At 45.0% G+C, this 23260-nt stretch overlaps 1 protein-coding gene across 5 annotated transcripts in view; it reads right to left on the reverse strand.

The window, feature by feature from the left end:
- pde5ab (phosphodiesterase 5A, cGMP-specific, b) overlaps positions 1-23260 on the reverse strand; it is an 81900-nt gene that overhangs the window by 47446 nt on the left and 11194 nt on the right. For 3 of the 5 annotated variants that reach the window (XM_068713756.1, XM_068713758.1, XM_068713757.1), the window contains 2 exons: positions 3337-3844; positions 1697-1870 (listed from right to left, as the gene is read on the reverse strand). In XM_068713756.1, coding sequence (XP_068569857.1) covers positions 1697-1870; positions 3337-3844 — 682 coding nt within the window. Of the gene's footprint in view, positions 1-1696; positions 1871-3336; positions 3845-5261; positions 5564-23260 lie in introns of all 5 variants that reach the window. The other 2 variants (XM_068713755.1, XM_068713753.1) reach the window with 1 other exon arrangement.

Consider the following 23260-nt stretch of genomic DNA (forward strand, 5'->3'; position numbering starts at 1 on the left):
GCAAAGTGTGTGATGAGTTTTGGTTGAAATGAAGGGTCTATTTTTGGTGACCTGTGGCACAAAGAAGCACACGGGTCACCACATCCTGGTTTAGAATCTGGATACTGTTGTGATCGTAGAGATATGAATGCCAGGTTTCTCATGTTCCATGTAAACCAGAGGTTTGCCCACAATGTCAAACTTTGATAACCCCTGATATAAAGGCCATATGATAACAAAGAACACAAACATATCTTGCTATAATGTGAAAAGAATTTGTGCCTCCACTCCAGTACGATGGAGGAGAATGGAATTTAATTTAAGGTGCTCACAGTATTCCGCTATGATACAAAGTGGAGATCAACCGAGGAGCCGAGGTAACTTACGCTTATCATCCAGTATTGTTCTGTCTTCATGATTATTGAACCGTTAACATCTCAGATAATGTTTCACTTGGTCTGTTTCATTACATTAGGATATTGGTGGAGCTAACGTTACAATAGTAATACAGGGATAGGTACCTACCGCTGAACAACAGTAGCATGCCACTTTTCAATCTCGGCGCTACTGGTCTAAGGTTATCCTCATGAGTTCAGTTAAGCCGGTCATTAAAATTTGTTTTCTTCTAAACGTGCAGTACATTGTGAGTTTTGTGATGTAATACAAATGTCCCTTTATTATTTGTCTTGATATATACATAACAATACATAACTGCAACAATTATGTATTGAATGTCTGTTGTTATTCTTTTATTTGTTGGGAATTAAATGCAAAAGTATTGGGTTGTATTACCCTTTGTAAATAAACGGAAACATTCTGGCATATACCGTAAAATCACCGTAAAGCCCAGTTATACTATCACATAACATAATCCAGAATACGGTAAAATACCGGAAAAGTAAATTACGATAGCTTCACCGTAAAAAAAACAGTAAATTACTGGCATACCTGCTGCCAGTAAGTTACCGTTATTTTACGCTGAAATTGTTTAGAGTGTGTAAATACTAAATTAATAGCATTATAGTTTTTTATCTAGCTTTATTTATCAAAGGAATAATTCAACTGTTTGGGAAGAAAAACATTTCTTTGCTTTCTTTTTGAGAATGAGATGGGAGAATTGATATCGATCTTGGGTCTATAAGATGTTAAGCTGGAGTCAGGATGGGGTTAGCCTAGTTTAGTATTAAGACTAGAAGCGGGGGGGAATCAGCTAGCTTGGCTATGTCAAAGGTTAAGGAATACACCTTCCAACAACCAAACATGTAAAAAGGCCAATTTGTGTTTGTAGGGGAACTTGTGTGCTGGAACTAATTCTTGACAAACAACAGTTCGCTAGAAATCGTTCTGTCCGCAAAAAAGAGGAATCTCAACCAAAGCATTAATGACAGATGTCAAAGTGAGGTTGGTTTGATGATTGATTGAAGTGAGAAAATGATACTGCGCTGAAACCTGATCACAAAGGTCAGTACACTGAAACTGTCAGGGGTAAGATGTGCTACGTGGTTGTGTGGTGAAGACGAAGTCTCCAGAGGACCTACTTGCCCTTCTTTGGACCCCCCCTCCCTCAAGTAGGCTATGTGCTCCGTCAGCACCAACATCAGATGTACCAAAGAAAAGACAAGCATAGAAAGCCAAGCACCTCATTACCGGCTTCTCCAGCATCCACTCTGTCCCCAGCATGGTATAAGTAGGGGACAAAACCACGTTTGATCCTCACCTCGTAAGCGTTCTTGATATTGAGCGGCTGTCCCGTGGCGGCTACATGTCCCACAATGCCCTTGTTCCACTCCAGCCGGATGCAGCTACTGGAGGACTCCTCCAGTGTGGATCCCTCGGCTACATCAAATAGACGGCTGACCAAGAACTTCCTGTTTGAGCTGTCCTCACCTACCTGGGACATAACACACACACACACACACACACACACACACACACACGTACACACACACACACACACAAAGCAGAATGTGGTCATACAACTGTTGGCTTAGACTACAAACATATGCAAAGAAAGCAAAAAAAGAATCTCATTTCATGAAAGAGAACAAGTCGAAAATACAGAATAGTAATATTCAAGCAAAATCAAATGAAAGTATAACAAGATCTCTGCCAGGTGTGTCCCCAACGACCACTCCTGTCATGATTGAATGAATACGAACCACAAATGTCGAACCCCCCGTCGAGACCACATGTGTATCAGACGTGTTTTTTCACTTGCATGTCCCAAGCAACAGGTCACGCTCTCATTTGAATCCATGCAGCTGTCTGCACTGCCTCGGTGAAGACTGGTGTCTCAGCTCCGTCTCAGATTCATCTCAAATTAATTTAGGCTGCAGGTTTCTTTTTTTTTTTTTTACAATGAATGTACAACCCAAAATATTATGCAGTTTGGTGCAGCAGTATGCAAGATTATCCTGTGGACAGACTAAGAGATGCACGCGCACTCATGTACACACTCGACCAATCTCATTATCTCCTGGTGGAGATCATCAAAGCTGCACTCCTCAATATCTTTATATGATCAATGGATCAAATAATTACTGTGTGTCATTTAGAAGGGCCTTTGATTCCAGCAGCAGCAGTCAGCTGTTTTCATAAATATACAATACTAATAGTGATGAACCCACAGAGAATGAGCGGACTCGTTAGCTCTGTCAGTACTGCTGTCAGTACTGTTGTCAGTACTGCTGTCGGTACTGCTGTCGGTACTGCTGTCGGTACTGTTGTCGGTACTGACGTCAGTACTGCTGTCAGTACTGCTGTCGGTACTGCTGTCGGTACTGTTGTCGGTACTGACGTCAGTACTGCTGTCAGTACTGCTGTCGGTACTGCTGTCGGTACTGTTGTCGGTACTGCTGTCAGTACTGCTGTCAGTACTGTTGTCAGTACTGCTGTCAGTACTGCTGTCAGTACTGCTGTCAGTACTGTTGCTGTTGTTTGCACTGTTATCACCGTTAGCTCCTAGCTGCTGGCTCAGTGGTCACCGTGTGGAGGCAATCCCTCAATCATAGATAGACTCTGAACTTCAAAGTAGCAGTTTAAATGTATAAGCCAGGCTTAAGCTCCATTTGGGGTCAGCATTACAATGGGAAGCGGGTAATCAAACATTTAATCAAACTAATTGTTTCACATTTGATCAAATCTTTCAAATTATTTCACATTATCATTATTAATACTAGTATTAATCATTACCGGTCATTTTATTTACACAGACAGGTGCAAACTACTCAAATTTTTCTAAATGCTATGATTTTCCAATGAGAAATGAACTGAAGTCTGCAGGTAGCAGTGTTAAATACGTGCTCCAGGTAAAGCTCTTAGAATGACAGTTTGACCCACAACCCTTTGCGTTCCTACCAGGAACAGCGAGTAGCGGTCTGCGGCGATCAGCTCATTGATGTGGAGAAAGATCTTGTGGCAGAGTGCTGTCACATCCAGATGACTCGACACGTCCTTCACCAGCTCCAGCAGCCTGGCGCAGCAGTCAACCCCGCCGCCACTACCTGCCCCGCTGACACCGCCTTCACCCATCACCGAGCCCCGGAGAGGGACAGTTTCACGGTCGGCGTCGCTCAGAAACGTCAAAGAGCCCTCAGAGTCTTTAACCACGATGGGTCTGAGTGGGCGGTCGAACTCGGATGCTGAGATCTTGCGAGTCGGGGTGCCGGGGGCCGGGCTCGGGACCGTGGCCGGGGAAGGGCAGCGGTTGTCCAGGAAGCTGAGGGTCGGTGGGAGGATGGTGGAGGCAGAGGGGGAGCTGTAGTCCGTGGAGGACTGGTGGGCCCGCTGCTGTAGAGGATTTTCTTTGGAGGCAGATGGCTGGATGGAGTGGACGCGCTCAGCGAACCAGGCATTCACCATCTCCCTGTCGAAAGACAGAAGAAACACATCAGACACATAATTGAACCATATTGTAACAGAAGGTAGAGTACTGAATCTGTACAGCTGAATCAGGAATGAAATACCACCTGAAACATACATTACCTGTAGTTCATGACTAACAGAGCGCATTATTTAACAGTAGACACCGCTTACATATTCAGGCACTGATGGTGAATAACTAATAAATGAGCATGGATGAGAATAGGATGTCGATACCGTGTGATGAACTGTGTTTACACTGTGGTGTGTGTGTGATTGTGTGACCAGTAAATCTGGTGCAATCATGGAGATAATCAGCCAACACATTGTCTGATCAGCTTCTACAACACAAACACACACATGTTCTCAAGCCATGTGGGTCATGTGACACACGGCTCTGTTCACCTGAGCGTAGGGGACGACACTAACGGCCGCTGGCCATGAAATGAACCACGGCATCTTGGGCCCCGAGCCAGGCAAACCAAACGCCAGGAGCCACAGAGGGTGGGCTGTTATCTGACTGCAGTGTGGTGGAGCCGATCAGTCCTCCCCACAGAGCCGACCCTAATGTATCCAGGAGAGGTGTGGCTCGATCAATACTTCTCTAAGAAATGCCTCTTAACCAGAACGGCTGGTGTGTGCACCGACACACTTTTTTTAGCAGGAGAAGCAAAAATATGACAATGCTTTTTATGGAAACTATTGCGAGATGGAGAGGAGTGAGATAAGGTGTGTTTCAGTCACTGGATGAAGTTTCCATGGTGGTTTAAGTGGATAAATGGCTCTGAAGGGGGCTGTCACTAATACAAACACAGACTTAAGTGTACTGATGAGCACTTTGAAATGCCAAGATATGCATGCAGCAAAAAAAGAGCCTTATATAGCTCCAAAGACTGATTTGGAATCTGTGTTTGCGTAAGAAATGAAATGGCTAATTTGCTCCCAGCCGCGTTCTCTGAGGTCTAAACCGAGAAGAAAAAAGCCACTTCAGGCACGGGCAATAAATGTGGAAGGCTGTTAGAGTTATCACCGAGGACCTGACCTATTCAACAGTGCTCAATTCAAAAGTTAATGATTAGAGGCCCTGTGATTCACTGATTGTGAAGTGGATGGTGAAATAAAAAGGAGCTGAGAGAGGAGGCACAGCTCTGCAGGTACACAGACTACCTGAGCAGGGTCAGACTGGACCTGAAAGACCCACAATCACTAGAGCGGACTTACTGTTAGGACCGATCAGACAGGGTTAAATCAATGGAGAGGTGAAGTGATTCCTAATACAACTAGATCAACTAACAGAGGAACTGATTGACCGCTGCACACGAAAGCAAACAGAGATTTCCTCCAGAACTACACTCACATTCAGCAGCTGCACAGAAACAAAGTCAGTGAGGCTGAGTGGCCCCTGAGCGCGGAGCCTTTACCTTGACGCCTTCCTGATAAAGTAGGAGTGGGTGAACTCCAAGTGGTCGTCCAGCCACGCTTCCATCCTCTCGCTCTCCGCGGAACAGCAGTCCTCCATGGCGCAAAGGGCGACAACAGAGTCTCCCACTGTGAGCTCCGGTTACCGCCTACATCTATACGCGACAGACAGCAGGCTACCGAAGCATGTGTACGGAGAAAGAGAGAGCGACAGCGGCCCAAAGAGAGAGCGGCTCCGGTCCGGGAAGTTGGGTGCGCGCGGATCATAAAGCGGCGACTGTGCGCTTCCTAGTTGGTGAAGCGACTGGAGACAGGAGAGAGAGAGTGAGAGAGATAGAGAGAGAGAGAGAGCGAGAGAGTGAGAGAGATAGAGAGAGAGAGCGAGAGAGCGAGAGAGAGAGAGAGAGAGAGAGAGGGAGAGACAGAGAGAGACATAGAGAGAGAGAGAGAGAGAGAGAGAGAGAGAGAGAGAGAGAGAAAAAGAGAGAGAGACATAGAGAGAGAGAGAGAGAGAGAGAGAGAGAGAGAGAGAAAGAGAAAGGGAGAGGAGAGAGAGAGAGAGAGAGAGAGAGAGAGAGAGAGAGAGAGAGAGAGAGAGAGAAAGGGAGAGGAGAGAGAGAGAGAGAGAGAGAGAGAGAGAGAGAGAAAGAGAAAGGGAGAGGAGAGAGAGAGAGAGAGAGAAAGAGAGAGGGAGAGGAGAGAGAAAGAGAGAGGGAGAGGAGAGAGAGAGAGGGAGAGGAGAGAGCGAGAGAGAGAGAGAAAGAGAGAGGGAGAGGAGAGAGAGAGAGAGAGAGAGAGGGACAGAGAGAGAGAGACGGAGAGCGAGAGAGAGAGGAGAGAGAGACAGAGAGAGAGAGGGATAGAGAGAGAGAGAGGAGAGAGAGGAGAGAGAGAGAGACAGAGAGGGAGAGAGAGGGAAGGAGAGAGAGAGACAGAGACAGAGAGGGAGCGAGAGGGAAGGAGAGAGAGAGAGGGAGAGAGAGAGAGAGCGGGAGAGAGAAAGAGAGAAAGAGAAAGGGAAAGAAAGAGAGAGATACAAATAAACAATATACACGCCTATGTTCCTAATATACAAGGACGATTATTGGACATATACATTCACCATAAAATAAAAAAATTGTGATATTTAATAACGTTTTCATCTTACAGAAAGAGCAATGATGATAGCCCAACACAAACTTAGATGTTAGGGTCACTCAAGTCATTTAGTGTATAGAGCAACATTTTGGTGGATTTAAAAAAAAGAACGGTTAAAATCAACCGAGCGGTGAGTCAAGCTTTAAATCTATCCTACATCTCCCATAATGCAACATCTTACAGTGTATATTCAGACGCGTCCTCTCTAAATACAAGCATCTTTCAAGCTCCACTTCCTGAGTTTGTAACAGGCTTTGTGTCTTCAAGCCTGATGACATCACAGATGAAGGTCTGTTTATTCAGACTCTTCCAGATCTACAGAGCTCACTATACAGTATATGGTACTGCTCAGCCTGTGGAACATTGGTGGAGCTCCCCTTGAAAGAAAGCATCTTGTGAGGGTGAGGGTTAACTAACTAATTAACTAATTAACCAACCCATGATTGTACAGATACATTTACACATGGGTCAGATGTAGCTTCTCTCATCATCTGTCTGTCTTATCTCTCTCTCCTTCCACCCCTTTAAAAACAGCCCAAATAAGGGCTCCATAATATCTATCTCAGGATCACAAAGAAGCATTCCTAAACTCCCCAATGGAAGCTCTAATGTGGTCAAAGATATACAGAAGTACCACCAACAGTTACTTCTGTTCTTTTAATAAAGTACTGCTTTAAGAAACCGTATTAGTTCCCTGGAGATGTTTACATATGAATGAAGGTTACGCGCAGTCCTTCTGGGAATTAATGGAGTAAAGTAAAACATGTCTGGAACAATCTGTGAAGGTTATGGGTCAAGCTGGTTTCCAAATCAGAAGCTTTGAAAGTTTCTTTCTGGCCTAAAACTGAGACGTACTCACATCTATGTGGATGAACGAATATCAAAACATTTCTGTTAAGCTGTCCACGTTCAACTACATGACCGATCCTTTGATTGGCCAAGTGGCAGAAGTCAAATTTAGGGATATTTTATTTGGGGAGGATTGCATAGTGAAGGCCACTACTGAACTACACCAGAGGGTCACTGTAGAGGAGGACTACTGCCTGATTGAAAGCAAAGAAGCACTTTCTTTTTCAACAGGGATGGAGTAAAGATCAAGCACAGACACCTGAACCCGGTGAGGTATCACAGGAAACCAAAGTCACAACAGAGCACCACACATACACGGAAGTCTCTATGCAAATATTAAAGGAAGTTATGCAAATATACTACGCAGAGAAACACATTGTCATAGCAATATGTCAGGGCATAAATATACCAACCTATGATAAACCATCTGCTCTGTATTCTGATTTATCCGTGATGCTCATTAATTATCAGAGTTTTTTCTCTCGATCCGTACACTTGGTTTACTCAATGACCTTTGAGCCTCATCTGCAGCAGTGAACTCCCCAGAGAAATGCAGATTATCTTCTCACGCTCACACAAACAGAGCAAATAGGAACTGTGAGAAATGTGCCAAAGTGGTTCCAGAGACGTTTCTGAGAAACATTGCATTCTCTTACTTTACTTCAACATCAGCACCAATGACCAGCTCAGTCAGCCTTCAACAGCTGATGCTATTTAGAATGTTGGGGGTGGACTGAATAATAGTACATTTAAAGATCCTCCAAAACTCATCTCTAAGAAAGTACAATGAACCCTTGAAGTAATTCACTTTTCAATGACCTGTGAATCCCGCAGGCTGTTATTGATGAAGTGTAATGGCTTTCAGCCTCTGTGTCCTCGCTGCGCTGCTCTCCAGTGTCCCCCCAGCTGGACACTTGGCCCCCACCGGGGGTGTTACCTTACCAGCAGATGGTGGCTGGTTGTCCCGGGGGAGAACCCACAAGCAGCATCCCAACCCCCTCCAAGTCCTCCATCAAGCCCACAGTGCAGAGAGCCAATCAGAGACAACGAAGCCTCCAGTCTGATAATGAGGTGGAGACGTAGGGGACACTGTCTGCTGTCTATGGGTTCTTCACGCTTCATTGTCTCTCCACAGGGTGTTTCATCGTTACATTCTTCAACCTGTATTGACATTATATGTCCTGTGTGTTGCTTAAAACTCCGCTTTGACACCGACGGGGATGGCGCTCCAACCACTGTGTCACTTCTCAGATTATCCGTCTCTTGTGAATGTTTGTCTTCTGTACTCGTCTGTCCAACCCTGAATAGCCTCCTCTGTCTCTTGAACATGTTCATGGAAAACAGATGCAAAGTATGCACAGACGGAAGTAGACAGCATGTCCAGCACAGCCAGTAAGATATGCACTAACTGTTAAATGATCATACAATACATTTACAGTCTGTACTTTGCACACATGGTTTTCGATATTATGCTAACATCTAAAAACAATGTACAACTGAGGCTTTCTAGAATATACAATATATATATATATATATATATATATATATATATATATATATATATATATGAAAAGTCAGGCGGGTCACAACAGTTATTAGGGTTCATCTTCTGGGCCAAAGAATACTTTGGGGTGACCGTGGCTCAGTGGAGAGCAGGTCGTCCTTCAAACAGAGGATCGGCCGTTTGATCCCGGATCCACTAGTCCATGTCCATGTGTCCTCCTTGGGCAAGACACTACACTCCAAACTGCTCCCGTAGGCTGTGATCAGAGAGTCCTGATGGACAGGTGCACCTTGCATGGTAGCTCCTGTCACAGTGAATGAATGGGTGTGAATGGCTGAATGAGGACATGTAGTGTTAAAGAGCTTTGAGTGGTCTGAAGACTAGAGCAGAGATTTACATGTACAGGCCATTTACCATTTTGATGTCAAAATAGCCAAGATATACTATTATGGAATATTAGGATATATATATAAGATGGTACTTTTACCATGAACAATAGCAGGGATTGAATTATATCCTTTGTTGTTGTATAATCACTTCCTGTCTTGTTTTGTATATTTTCTTTGTACTAAATAAAAAGTTGTAAAAGCTAAAATAGCCACTATGGTGATAAATACAACGCATTGTTGTGTAATTGCTTCATAATAATAGTCTCCATGGGACTGAAAGCTTTTCATTTGAAACAAGAGATGTACAAAGTGATCTCCTTAAATCAGCAGTATGGATACGAGTCCCAGTACAACAAGCAATGATCAGCTGTTGTTCATTCTGGACGCATGACATCTATGACGTCTGTCCCTCCTCTGGTGCTCTTCCCGAGGTTTCTTCTATTTTTGAATAGAATTATTAAGTGTGTATAAGAAGTGAACATAGTCACCGTAACGTCACCCATTGGTTTGTAGACTTCGTATTTGAAGAAGTGACATGAGAGGGTGGAGCTAAGTACAGCTGAACGCTGAATAAGACATTTTCAGGCAACTAAAGAGTTACAATGAACTTTCATGAACTGGAAACACACTGTGAAAGGGTTAAAGACCGGACAACACCGTGGTAGCGACCTGTCAATTACAAGATAGCCCCGCCCTAAAGGGACCCCAATTGTCTAAATATCATCATGCTGTATTGAAGAAGACTTGAAACTAGAGATTGAGACCATGAACTCTGGTCGTTTTCTCACAGACGTCTATACAACACCTCTGTTTGCTGAAGGAGTGGTGCCGGTAGAGGAGATCCAGGTTTAACACACATTGGCTTCACTTTTCAGAACCGGATGTTGTCGCCTGATCTGAATAGAGGGTCTGAGGATAGATGGTGGTGTATGCTGGACACATTGTAAAGACCCATGAGGCAAATTTGAGATGTGAGATAATGGGCAAAATATTATGAATGACTTAACCTGAACCTGAACGAGTCAATTTATCTGTAAACAAAAGAAGAAGGTGACAACTTCAGAGTCAGAGGAGTCATCTTCTGGAGCCCATGAATGTGTGTAGGCTGGAGTGCCAATTATATGGCAATCCATGCAATATGTTTCTGGATATTTTCCCATTTATTTCCAATAACCTACAGATCATCAGTTTAGACTGAAGTAGAATGGTTTACTGTAAATGATGAATTCACATTGGGATCGGAATCTTACATATTTACATCTGTACAGATTTAGAATGCTAAACATGATCTTCCATAAATGAAATAAAGGTCACTTCACTTCACTGCTCTCCTGTAACACACACACATACACACACACACACACACACACACACACACACACACACACACACACACACACACACACACACAGTGAAGTCCCTCATGCTCTTTGACTCCTGAGGTTCCTTCTAATGTGTTTCTGAGCCGAGCGAGTCACAACTTGTCTGTAGAGCTTTTCACTTTGTGACACTGTGCTCCACCACAAAGGATAAAAACAGATACTACCTGTGCTCAACTTAGAGACATCAGTCATAGACTTTCTCTAACAGACTGAGAGCTCAGGAAGCAGTGCAGTGTGTGTGTGTGTGTGTGTGTGTGTGTGTGTGTGTGTGTGTGTGTGTGTGTGTGTGTGTGTGTGTGAGTGAGAAGCAGTGAGTCCAGTCCAGATGCATGTTTGTGTGGGAAGAGGTTTGGTGGTGTCGGAAAAGCAACAATGGAATTATAAGTGGAGTTACTTTGTGCCAGTAATGAAATAGAATGGATCTAGAAAAGGCAATTTCACATCAACCACCGTAGTTCTCCAACACGTTTGGCACACGGTTTTAGTTGGTTGTAATCTGAAACCTCACAGAATCCTACATATAGACCTTTCTCATTTTCCTCTTTGATAACGCATATATAGGGCTGGCTCCGGCCTGCCTTGGACCAGCCCCTAGTTAGGCTCTAGGTCTAGGACACACTGAGCTCCTCTTTCCTCCTCTCCCTCTGCATTCATGTCCCATTGATGCATGTTCCTAGCTTGGCTTTTTCTCCGGAGTCTTTGTGCTTTATTATCATTATTATCAGTCATAGTTCTATGTCCACTGCTGCTGTTATCATTAGTAGTAGTCAATAATTCTGCTATAACTGCTATTATTATTATCATTTTATTATATCCACCGCTACTATTATTGTTATAAGTCAAATGTGTATTATTATCCTAGCTATTTTTATTGTTGCTGTGTCTCTTCAAGTCAATTCGATGTAGCTTTATTGGCATGAAAGTTTAAAAAAACATTGTTGTTAAAGTATCAAACTACAAATTGATTGGATGTTTATACAATAAACAAAAACAGTAATAATGCAATCATATTACCAATAACATATCGTAGATACAATACAATACAAACCACATAACTCTAATCTCATCTCTCTGTCTCTCTGTTCTCTTTCTCTCTCTCTCTCACTCTGTCCCTCTCTCTCACTGTGACTCTCTCTCTCTGTCTCTCTCTCTCTGTCTCTCTTCTCTTTGTCTCTCTCTCTCTCTCTCTCTCTCTCTCTTCTCTTTGTCTCTCTGTCTCTCTGTCTCTCTCTCTCTTCTCTTTGTCTCTCTGTCTCTCTGTCTCTCTCTCTCTTCTCTTTGTCTCTCTGTCTCTCTCTCTCTCTCTCTTCTCTTTGTCTCTCTGTCTCTCTCTCTCTCTTCTCGCTCTCTCCTCTCTCTCTCTCTCTCTCTCTCTCTCTCTCTCTCTCTCTCTTTGTCTCTCTGTCTCTCTCTCTCTTCTCTTTGTCTCTCTCTCTCTCTCTCTCTCTCTCTTTTCTCTTTGTCTCTCTCTCTCTGAGTGGAGGGAGTGGTGAGTTTTCGGAGCGTGTTTGAGAGTGATTAATAGCGATTTTTCGACATTTTGCTTCATTTTTTAACGTTGCATATGATAGTGTATTGTGGTGTGCAGGGCTCATAGTGTTTGTGTGAACACTTGGGGGGTTTTAGGTGGGTTTTTTGGTGGTGTTTGCAGCCGATCAGCACGCGCTGGTCGGCGTGCTGCACGCCGCCATGGACTTCACCAAACTAACGCGGAAACACGGCGTGAAGATTCCGCCGCGTTTCCCGTGCTCGGTGGAGGACTGCAGCCTGGCAGTGGGGGAGATCATCGGCCACAGCAACGTGAGGTCCGCTGCACGGATGAACGGTGCGGTGATCGTGTTTTGTAATACCGAAGAGGATACGGAACGGGTGTTGGACACCGGGATCGAGGTGAACGGCGGCTTCCTACCCGTCTATCCTCTCAGCGACCCGGCGGTAAGAGTCACTGTTTCCAACGTGCCACCGTTTGTTAAAGATGAGCTGATAACCAGAGAGCTGTCCAGACACGGAAAGATCGTGTCCAAAGTTAAGAAGCTGTCATCTGGGGCCAAGTCTCCACTTCTGAGGCACGTGGTGTCTCACAGGAGACAGCTCCTCATGATCCCCAAGAACAGGAGCAGACAGGTGGACCTCATGTTCACAGTCACAGTGGAGGACTTTGATTACCTCATTTTTGCGACAACTGAGGATTCTAAATGTTTCAGTTGTGGGAAACAGGGACATCAGAGCAGAGCCTGTCCTTAGAAAAACGGTTCTCATAAAGACCAGAACCAAAACCAGAAAGGTTCTGAGGAGGGCAGAGGAGACAAACAAGATGGACAGGAGGGGACAAGTGGGGTCCAGGAGGTAAGAAAGGAGGGGATGAGCGGGGGTAAGGAGGTAAGGAAAGAGGGGACGAGTGGGGGTAAGGAGGTGAGGGGGGAGGGGACAAGTGGGGTTGAGGAGGCAAGGAAGGAGGGGACGTGTGGGTTTAAGGAGGTAAGGGAGGAGGGGACGAGTGGGGTTAAGGAGGTAAGGAAGGAGGGGACGAGTGGGGTTAAGGAGGTGAGGGAGAAGGAGGCAAGTGAGGTACAGGTGGGGAGGGAGAGTAATGGAGGACAGGTGGGGGAAGGCAGTGAGGTGGACATGGAGGGAGACGAGGGGCAGTTCAAAGTCCCCCAGCGGAAGAGGAAAAAGAAAGAAAACAATGGAAGCTCACAGGCAAAGAAAGCGGCAACGAAAGGAAACGGAGGAGCAGCTAAATCTGAGTCCAGTCGGAAGAAGGACCCTGAGTCCAGTCTGGAGGAAGACCCTGAGTCCAGCCGGGGAGGAGACCCTGAGTCCAGTATGGAGGAGGATTCTGCTGCTGACAGTGAATCTTCTGACCACAGGGCTGGCAGCGGTAGGAGCTCTAGAGACTACAGTGTGGAGAAGATAAAGGGGTTTCTGAGGAGAACTAAAAGTGTGAAAGGAGTTAATGTGGAGGATTACTTCTCTGACAAAGAGAAGCTCTCCAGCTCTCTCAGGTCACACATGAGGAGTAAAGACAGAGGAGGGATAACAGTGAAGGAAGGCTACAGACTGAAGAAAATAGCTCAGAAGATCAATAAAGAGCTGAACAATGAAAGAGCTGATGGTGACTAAAGTCTCCCAGCCTAAGAGCAACTCTAGGACATGTTTTGTTGTTTTTATTTATTTACATGAACAATATGCAGGATTCATTGAGAATCGGTGCAGCAATGAAACAAAATGTGTGTCTGGAGTTGGACTAATATTCAGCTGTGAAGAGAAACGGACTTGAGTGTTTCTTTGCTTTTGATTTGCTTTGTTTCATTCTTGATGCCATGACAATGCTTTTTGTTCTTTCTTTGTTTTAAGAAATAAAGGTTTTCTAAAAATCTAAATCTCTTTGTCTCTCTCTCTCTGAGTGGAGGGAGTGGTGAGTTTTCGGAGCGTGTTTGAGAGTGATTAATAGCGTTTTTTTGACATTTGTCTTCGTTATTTAATGTTGCATATGATAGTGTATTGTGGTGTGTAGGGCTCACGGTGTTTGTGTGAACACTTGGGGGGTTTTAGGGCTTTTTTAGGTGGTGTTTGCAGCCGATCAGCACGCGCTGGTCGGCGTGCTGCACGCCGCCATGGACTTCACCAAACTAACGAGGAAACACGGCGTGAAGATTCCGCCGCGTTTCCCGTGCTCGGTGGAGGACTGCAGCCTGGCAGTGGGGGAGCTCATCGGTCACAACAACGTGAGGTCCGCTGCACGGATGAACGGTGCGGTGATTGTTTTTTGTGATATCGAAGAAGATGCGGAACTGGTGTTGGACAACGGGATCGAGGTGAACGGCGGCTTCCTACCCGTCTATCCTCTCAGCGACCCAGCGGTAAAAGTCACTGTTTCCAACGTGCCACCGTTCATCAAGGATGAGCTGATAACCAGAGAGCTGTCCAGACACGGGAAGATCGTGTCTAAGGTTAAGAAGCTGTCGTCTGGGGCCAAGTCTCAATTTCTGAGGCACGTGGTGTCTCACAGGAGACAGCTTCTCATGATCCCCAAGAACAGGAGCAGACAGGTGGACCTTGTGTTCACAGTCACAGTGGAGGACTTTGATTATCTCATTTTTGCAACTACTGAGGATTTTAAATGTTTCACTTGTGGGAAACAGGGACATCAGAGCAGAGCCTGTCCTGGAAAAAACGGTTCTCATAAAGACCAGAACCAAAACCAGAAAGGTTCTGAGGAGGGCAGAGGAGACAAACAAGATGGACAGGAGGGGACAAGTGGGGTCCAGGACGTAAGGAAGGAGGGGACGAGTGGGGGTAAGGAGGTGAGGGGGGAGGGGACGAGTGGGGTTAAGGACATAAGGAAGGAGCGGATGAGTGGGGTTAAGGAGGTAAGGAAGGAGGGGACGTGTGGGGTTAAGGAGGTGAGGGAGGAGGGGACGAGTGGGGTTAAGGAGGTAAGGAAGGAGGGGACAAGTGGGGTTAAGGTGGTGAGGGGGGAGGGGACGAGTGAGGTACAGGTGGCGAGGGAGGAGGGGGCAAGTGAGGTACAGGTGGGGAGGGAGAGTAATGGAGGACAGGTGGGGGCAGGCAGTGAGGTGGACATGGAGGGAGACGAGGAGCAGATCAAAGTCCCTCAGCGGAAGAGGAAAACGAAAGGAAACAATGGAAGCTCACAGGCGAAGAAAGCGGCAACGAAAGGAAGCGGAGGAGCAGCTAAATCTGAGTCCAGGCTGGAGAAGGACCCTGAGTCCAGTCTGGAGGAAGACCCTGAGTCCAGTCTGGAGGAGGATTCTGCCGCTGACAGCGAGTCTTCTGACCACAGGGCTGGCAGCGGTAGGAGCTCTAGAGACTACAGTGTGGAGAAGATAAAGGGATTTCTGAGGAGAACTAAAAGTGTGAAAGGAGTTTAAGTGGAGGATTACTTCTCTGACAAAGAGAGGCTCTCCAGCTCTGTCAGGTCATACATGAGGAGTAAAGACAGAGGAGGGATAACAGTAAAGGAAGGCTACAGACTGAAGAAAATAGCTCAGAAGATCGACAAAGAGCTGAACAATGAAAAAGTTGATTGTGCAACTAAAGGACAAGTTTTGTTTTGTTTTGGTTTTATTTATTTACATGAACAATATGCAGGATTCATTGAGAATCGGTGCAACAATGCAGCAAAATGTGTGTCTGGAGATGGACTAATATTCAACGCTCCTTTAAAAACACTGTGAAGAGAAATGGACTTGAGTGTTTTTTTGTTTTTGATTTGTTTTGTTTCATTCTTGATGCCATGACAAGGTTTTTTGTTTGTTCATGTTGTTTTTAAGAAATAAAGGTTTTCTAAAAATCAAATCTCTCTATCTATCTATCTCTTTCTCTTCTCTTTGTCTCTCTCTCTTCTATCTCTCTCTCTCTCTCTCTCTCTCTCTCTTCTCTGCTCTTTGTCTCTCTGTGTGTGTCTTTCATTTTCAATTGAAAGGGTCTTTATTGGCATGAGAAACATATGTTCACGTTGTGAAATAAAGACAAAGAATGTTCAATATGTAAAGATCTACTAAAATAATGAATGAAGTAATGTAATACTACAACATTGTAATAAAATATATACATATAATTAGGTTAAGTTTAACTTGAAGATAAAAACCAAAGATTATGATTTAGCTATCAAAGATATATACAGTCAGCAAGAGATAATTGTACACATTGCAGTTAAGAATACTTAACTAGTATAATTATATTGTATTTATATTATATACTAAGTAAGTACTGTATATAAGTAAGGACTGTATATATGAGTATACATAAGTGAGAACTGTGTAAACACTGCAACAAAGTTGCAAAAGAACGAATGTGAAGGTGATTCTTCTGTATAGTGCGTCAGTGCAGTTTGTAGAGAGATCAGTGGACGGTTCACTGAGTCTGTACATTGTCACAGACGTCCTTAGTTCTGGGTCACAGTGGTCACCGTGTATTCTCTGTTAATGTTTTTTTGGTTGTCAAGTAGTTTTCTGTTGTGTTGTTCATTGTGTACACATGACATCCATCACTCTTCATCCTGATAGAGGATCCTCCTCTTGCTCTCTCTGAGGTCTCCTCCTCTTTTCTCTGTTAAAGGGTTTTTTGGGAGACCTTCCTGTTCTGATGTGAGGGTCAAAGGTCAGAGGATGTCTCATGTTTACAGATTGTTAAGTCCTCTGAGGAGAATTTGTGATTTGTGATTTTGGGCTATACAAAATCAATTGAATTAAATTGAATTGAATTTTCTTTTTGTTTTCTTATAATTTGGTCTACTGGTTTCTGTGTAGAAGCTTCACTTGTTTCTGTGTTTTCCTAGAACTAGCTGGCGGAAGGGTCATCATCAGAGTCTCTCTTTACTCATCTTTCAGATGGCCGCCGACCCAGATCCTGGTTCTGCCCAAGGTTTCTAGACATTAAAGCGGACATTTTTCTTGGTGCTGTCGCCCCAGTGCTGGCTCATGGCGGATTGTTTGGTCTCTGTAAATTATAGAGTAAGTACTAGAATTGTTCTGTAAAGTAACTTCACTGCTGTTGTTAAGCTTTTGTTTTTTTTTTGGTTTAGGCTCACATAGGCTGACTATGATGTGTTCTCTAGATGTGTTGGCCCATCCAATTTTATATGATCCTGCCCTGACAAACGTGGGATTTGAGTTCATAATTCATGAACATATTTTTAAATCCATAAAATTCTGTCTAAAAAGTACCAAATACACACACACACACACACACAAACACACACACACACACACACACACACACACACAATGAACAGAAATAGAGAGTGGGTATATTCCTCTCAGTCTTTGCTGTGTCAGTGGACTTTGCCCTCAGGTTTTCCATCTCAGTAAACGCGTCTTTAACACGAAGAAGAGCCGTCAGAGAAGAACCTTACTTCTGTTTAAAGTCATGACTGAAGGGTTGATGCACTCACACATCAGGAGACATGCATTAACACATACACGCACACCACACACACACACACACACACACACACACAGGTGCATACAGTAGTAAGTGATTGCACATTATTCAATCACAAAATACTGTATCTTGTGAATGGAATGGATGATGTTCTATTGCTTCTATCGCCAAAGCTACAGCGGTGAGCTGTGGTCTCAAGGTCTTAGGTGCCTCAAGGGGCGGTAACCCTTGAACACCGTGGTGGACACCGGTGGTCAGGGAAGCCGTCCGACTGAAGAAAGAGGCCTTCGGGGATATGTTATCCCGGAGGACTCCTGAGGCAGTTGCAAGGTACCGACAGACCCGAAGGGCTACAGCCGCTGCCGTGAAGGAGGCAAAGCAGCGGGTGTGGGAGGAGTTCGGAGTAGCCATGGAGAAGGACTTTTGGTCGGCACAAAGGTGTTTCTGGAAAACCATCCGGAACCTCAGGAGGGGGAAACGGGGAAACATCCAAGCTGTATACAGTAAGGATGGGACTATGTTGACTTCAACTGAGGGGGTAATCGGGCGGTGGAAGGAGCACTTTGAGGAACTCCTGAATCCGACTAATACGCCCTCTATTGTAGAGGCAGAGCTGGAGGCTGATGGGGGAGCATCATCAATTTCCCTGGTGGAAGTCACTGAGGTAGTCAAACAACTCCACAGTGGTAAAGCCCCAAGGATTGATGAGATCCGTCCAGAAATGCTGAAGGCACTAGGTGTGGAGGGGCTGTCTTGGATGACACGTCTCTTCAACATTGTGTGGAGTTCTGGGACGGTGCCTAGGGAGTGGCAGACTGGGGTGGTGGTTCCCCTGTTCAAAAAGGGGGACCAGAGGGTGTGTGCCAATTACCGCGGTATCACACTACTCAGCCTCCCTGGTAAAGTCTACTCCAAGGTGCTGGAAAGGAGGTTTCAGCCGATAGTCGAACCTCGGATTGAAGAGGAACAATGCGGATTCCGTCCTGGCCGTGGAACAACGGACCAGCTCTTCACTCTCGCAAGGATCCTGGAGGGGGCTTGGGAATACGCCCATCCGGTCTACATGTGTTTTTTGGACCTGGAGAAGGCGTATGACCGGGTCCCCTGGGAGATACTGTGGGAGGTGCTGCGGGAGTATGGGGTGAGGGGGCCACTTCTGGGGGCCATCCAATCCCTGTACACCCAAAGTGAGAGCTGTGTCCTGGTTCTCGGCAGTAAGTCTGACTCGTTTCCGGTGAGGGTTGGCCTCCGCCAGGGCTGCGCTTTGTCACCAATCCTGTTTGTGGTATTCATGGACAGGATATCGAGGCGTAGTCGTGGGGAGGAGTGTTTACAGTTCGGTGGGCTGAGGATTGCATCGCTGCTGTTTGCAGATGATGTGGTCCTGATGTCTTCATCGGGCTGTGACCTCCAGCACTCACTGGATCGGTTCGCAGCCGAGTGTGAAGCGGTTGGGATGAGGATCAGCACCTCTAAATCTGAGGCCTTGGTTCTCAGCAGGAAACCGGTGGATTGCCCACTCTGGGTAGGGAATGAGTCCTTACCCCAAGTGAAGGTGCAGTATTACAGTCGCTCTACCGCACCGTTGTGACGAAAAGAGAGCTGAGCTGCAAGGCAAAGCTCTCTATCTACCAGGTGATCTTCGTTCCTACCCTCACCTATGGTCATGTGGACTGAGTCATGACCGAAAGAATTAGATCGCGGGTACAAGTGGCCGAAATGGGTTTCCTCAGGAGGGTGGCTGGCATGTCCCTTAGAGATAGGGTGAGAAGTTCGGTCATCCGTGAGGGACTCGGAGTAGAGTCGCTGCTCCTTTGCGTGGAAAGGAGCCAGTTGAGGTGGTTCGGGCATCTGGTAAGGATGCCACCTGGGCGCCTCCCTAGGGAGGTGTTCCAGGCACGACCAGCTGGGATGAGACCCCGAGGGAGGCCCAGGACCAGGTGGAGGGACTATGTCTCCAAACTGGCCTGGGAGCGCCTCGGGATCCCCCAGTCAGAGCTGGCTGATGTGGCCCGGGAAAGGGAAGTTTGGGGTCACAAACTTGCTGGAGGTCCCTGCTGGAGCTGTTGCCCCCGCGACCCGATCCCGGATAAGCAGTTGAAGATGAGATGAGATGAAAATACTGTATCTTATTTACATACATACACATCACACACATTTAATGTATTATGTAACACAACAATGTGCCTAAGGTCCTGTATCAAATGGAAAGAGGAATGCACACACACACACACACACACACACACACACACACACACACACACACACACACACAGTGAACAGAACTAGAGAGTGGGTATATTCCTCTCAATCTTTGCTGTGTCAGTGGACTTTGCCCTCAGGTTTTCCATCTCAGTAAACGCGTCTTTAACACGAAGAAGAGCCGTCAGAGAAGAACCTTACTTCTGTTTAAAGTCATGACTGAAGGGTTGATACAAATCTACAGCCCTCCTTGCTGAAACATTTACAAAACCAACAATTCAAGTCAACACACATCATTCTTGCACTTTTTATATTCAAGCTGCAGCCAAGAGTTAAACGTCTGTCCATTCTGCAACACAATACAGTGCGAGTTGGCCCTGCCAGAGACAGCATGCCTTCAAAATATTCAGTTGAGGACATAAAGGCCTTCTTTTCAGCCCGCCTCGGATCCTGAAACCAGGGCTGTTTGTCAGCAGAGCTATGTTAAATGGCTTCCCTCCATCCAGCAAATGTTTGACAGAACACAGACATGGGTCTGCACAGTGTCAGCACAGAGCGGGGACAACAGGAATAAATCTCAAAGAGGGATGCAGAGCCGCTCCCTTCCAGCTCAAATGGAAGTTTTCTGAGGAATCGCTGGAATGCCTTCGATAGCATTTACGCAAAGTGACAGTGCCTGAGAAGACCGACATCATCCTTTACTCTGTGGTGGAAGTATGATTTACTGTTCCAGCTAACACTTTCTTAAAAATGTCCCAAACAAACGCAGCAGCCCAGGAAAGTTTGAACTCAGAAGATGAATGTAGGGGTCAGCACGACACTTCCAGTCCTTAACACAAATATAATTTCCCGAAAGGCTGAAAGAACACAGGAGAAAAAGGATCTGTTAGTGCAGAAACATAAATCATTTTCCTGCTGTGAGCTCAAAGTCTGATAGTGTGGATTGAAAATATGATGTTCCAGCAAATACATTCACAAAGATTTCCAGAAGGTGTTTCTATTACAATGAGTTGAAGACAGGGCTTTGAAAACATGTTGGACTAGTGCTGGATCAAATGCGTCCCTCCATTATGTTGAATGTGACCCCCGGCCTCTGGTCCAGTGCATGCTGGGACGTATTACTCTTTGAAACAGTGATACTCTCACAAGTTACTTAACAGCAGAAGTAATTATTAGTTACATTACTCATTATATTACTTTTCGTTGTCTTTTTCTGCATTTAACACAGAGACAATAAAGACATATTGGGGGGTCAGCTTGTTTGTCGTCATACTAGAAGTTGGACATAAGAGATAATATCAGTTTTGTATTTTTAACGTGTTGAAGGACTTCTGGAGAACTTGGCGGAGGAGGCAGCAGCTAGCCTCCAGTGAGCCTGAATTCAGGACCTATACCTGGGCGTCCTTACCCTCTAGTGTGTGATGCTTTTAGGATTATTATCTACAGTATTTATCTATCTCTTCTATTGTATTGATCACAACTGTGCTGGCTGCAAATGGATGTTTTTGAGGACACCGATGCATTGGTGTTCACATTTATTACTAAAAAGGCATGAATAAAAACAATTATATGAGGTCTTTCAGAACAAATTGACAAAATCATGACAAATTGGAAAAGGCATCCATGAGAAATGACAACAAGTATACATCTGAAGTCTGTCGGGACCCCAGCTGGTAAAATGGAGGTTAATGGTAAAAAGACACCACTATATGTTAAGGGGTTTACCACAATGCAGTAAAATGACAAATGCCTTTTTTAATAAATTATTGCCAAAATGTTACTATTTTGAACATGTCTGTGTTCAGTAGCAGCTCCTACATGTAGAATAAACTGTGCTAGCCTTCAGCTAGCTTGTGCTGCTGCCAGTGAGCCTTGTCTGTAACGGTGCAGCGCTCCCTCCAGACTCTCCCCACTGGCTCCTATTTTTAATATTTGTGGCGTAGAAAATGTCACCCGCCATGATCTAAAGAGTTAGTATATGCTTACAGATTCACTATGATACATGTACTGTATGTGCCTGAGTTTTTGAGTGATGCCATAATTGATTGCCTCTCCACCCCCGTAGAAGAGAATTGGTGCGTGACGGCACCCGGCTGACACGTTACCGTCTGTCTTCATGGCCTCTCAGCTTCTTGATGAGTGTTAGTGATGAGAGGTGTTTTATGAGTGATTTGCATGGCCCCTGCTCATATTGTAAGACTGACATGCGTCTCAGCAGTGGAACGTGTTTCCAGAGATGAAGCTAGTACAAGTCTTTTGTAGATGAAGGAACCAGAAGTCAACTGAGGAGTGAACAGTAGTTGCTAATAGAGCTGACCTTGCTGATTTATCATCAGACTGATCCAGAATGACACCTTTGATGTAAGCATCGTATCGCATTCAGATGCATTTCAAACGTTCAGTCACAAAGAGAAACGCAGCCTGGTTTAAATCACGTTGTTAAAGAAGCGGTACATCGCCAACGTTCTCTCTGGAAATCAGACAAGCCACTGAGAGAAAGAACAAGTGCTACGCTCCAGCTGGGAAGAACGTTTGTGTCACCTTGAAAACTTTAGATGGTAATGATGTGAGATCCCAGCATGTGGAACATACAGCACTGTTCTTTGAAATCAGGTAAAAGGGCCGGCGTGTTCCTGCAGTGAAGGAGAGAACAAACATGTGGTCATCTCGTGGAGGCTGGGTGAGCTCAGCCTGGCATTTCTTCTCTCCGCCTTAAACCTTAACGCTGTTTGTCAGATAAACATTTGTGTGCACTTTGTGTGTTTCTTGATACTTTTGGGCTTGAACCTTTCCATAGTTGATGAAAGACACTGCTTGCTAAATAGCTGATATTTTCCTTTTGGATTACTGGATTTTGAGCATATTATACAGTTTGAACCACAAATGATACGTTATGTTTGAGTTTGTATCAACAATATGTGGAGCAACAATGCCCTCCACCCGTACTGTTTGTCTCCCAGAGGACTTTGGCTTTTCGCTTCATGCCTGGGAATGCTTTCAGTTCAGTTGAAAGATATTTGAGCTGATCTTGATTATCTTCAATATTTATGTCAGTTTCCATAATCATATTGGCCACCATAACTCAGCAAAGATAGGCCTACAGTCTGTTCCCATCTGGAACGCATCTATCAGTTTGCAAAGTAATGTGCATAGATTTCCATGATATTTACTAGATTGTTTGTCAGTGACTTCACTCTGAACTTTGTATTTTGTTACAGCAACTCCTGTCCTAATTTGGCTTGAGGATGCTGGCCTGATGGTTTGTTTTCTGTGGATAATGTAGCAAATCAGTGGTGTAACGTCCTGAAAAGGATCCAAGATCCATGATTCATCTTGGCAGCTGTGGTTGTAGAGTGAGCATGTATTGGAGGTGTAGCTCATAGCAGTTGACGTATGCAATGGCTGTACTCCTTAGAAACACACACACACAGACACACACACACACACACACACACACACACACACACACACACACCATGACAGCTGCCTAAAAAAAGTGTAAATTGGCAAGCAAAGTGAAAGTGATAACATTAAACCTTTGACGGTATGTGGCAGCAGTTTCTCTCTCTGCGCTTTTTACTGGAAAAGTGATGCGTAGAAAACATTTAGGTTGGTCTAACCACTATCAG

Source organism: Cebidichthys violaceus, unplaced genomic scaffold (assembly GCF_023349555.1).
Source record: "Cebidichthys violaceus isolate CVI_PGR_0920_01 unplaced genomic scaffold, fCebVio1.0.p SCAF_19, whole genome shotgun sequence".
Lineage (NCBI taxonomy): Eukaryota > Metazoa > Chordata > Actinopteri > Perciformes > Stichaeidae > Cebidichthys > Cebidichthys violaceus.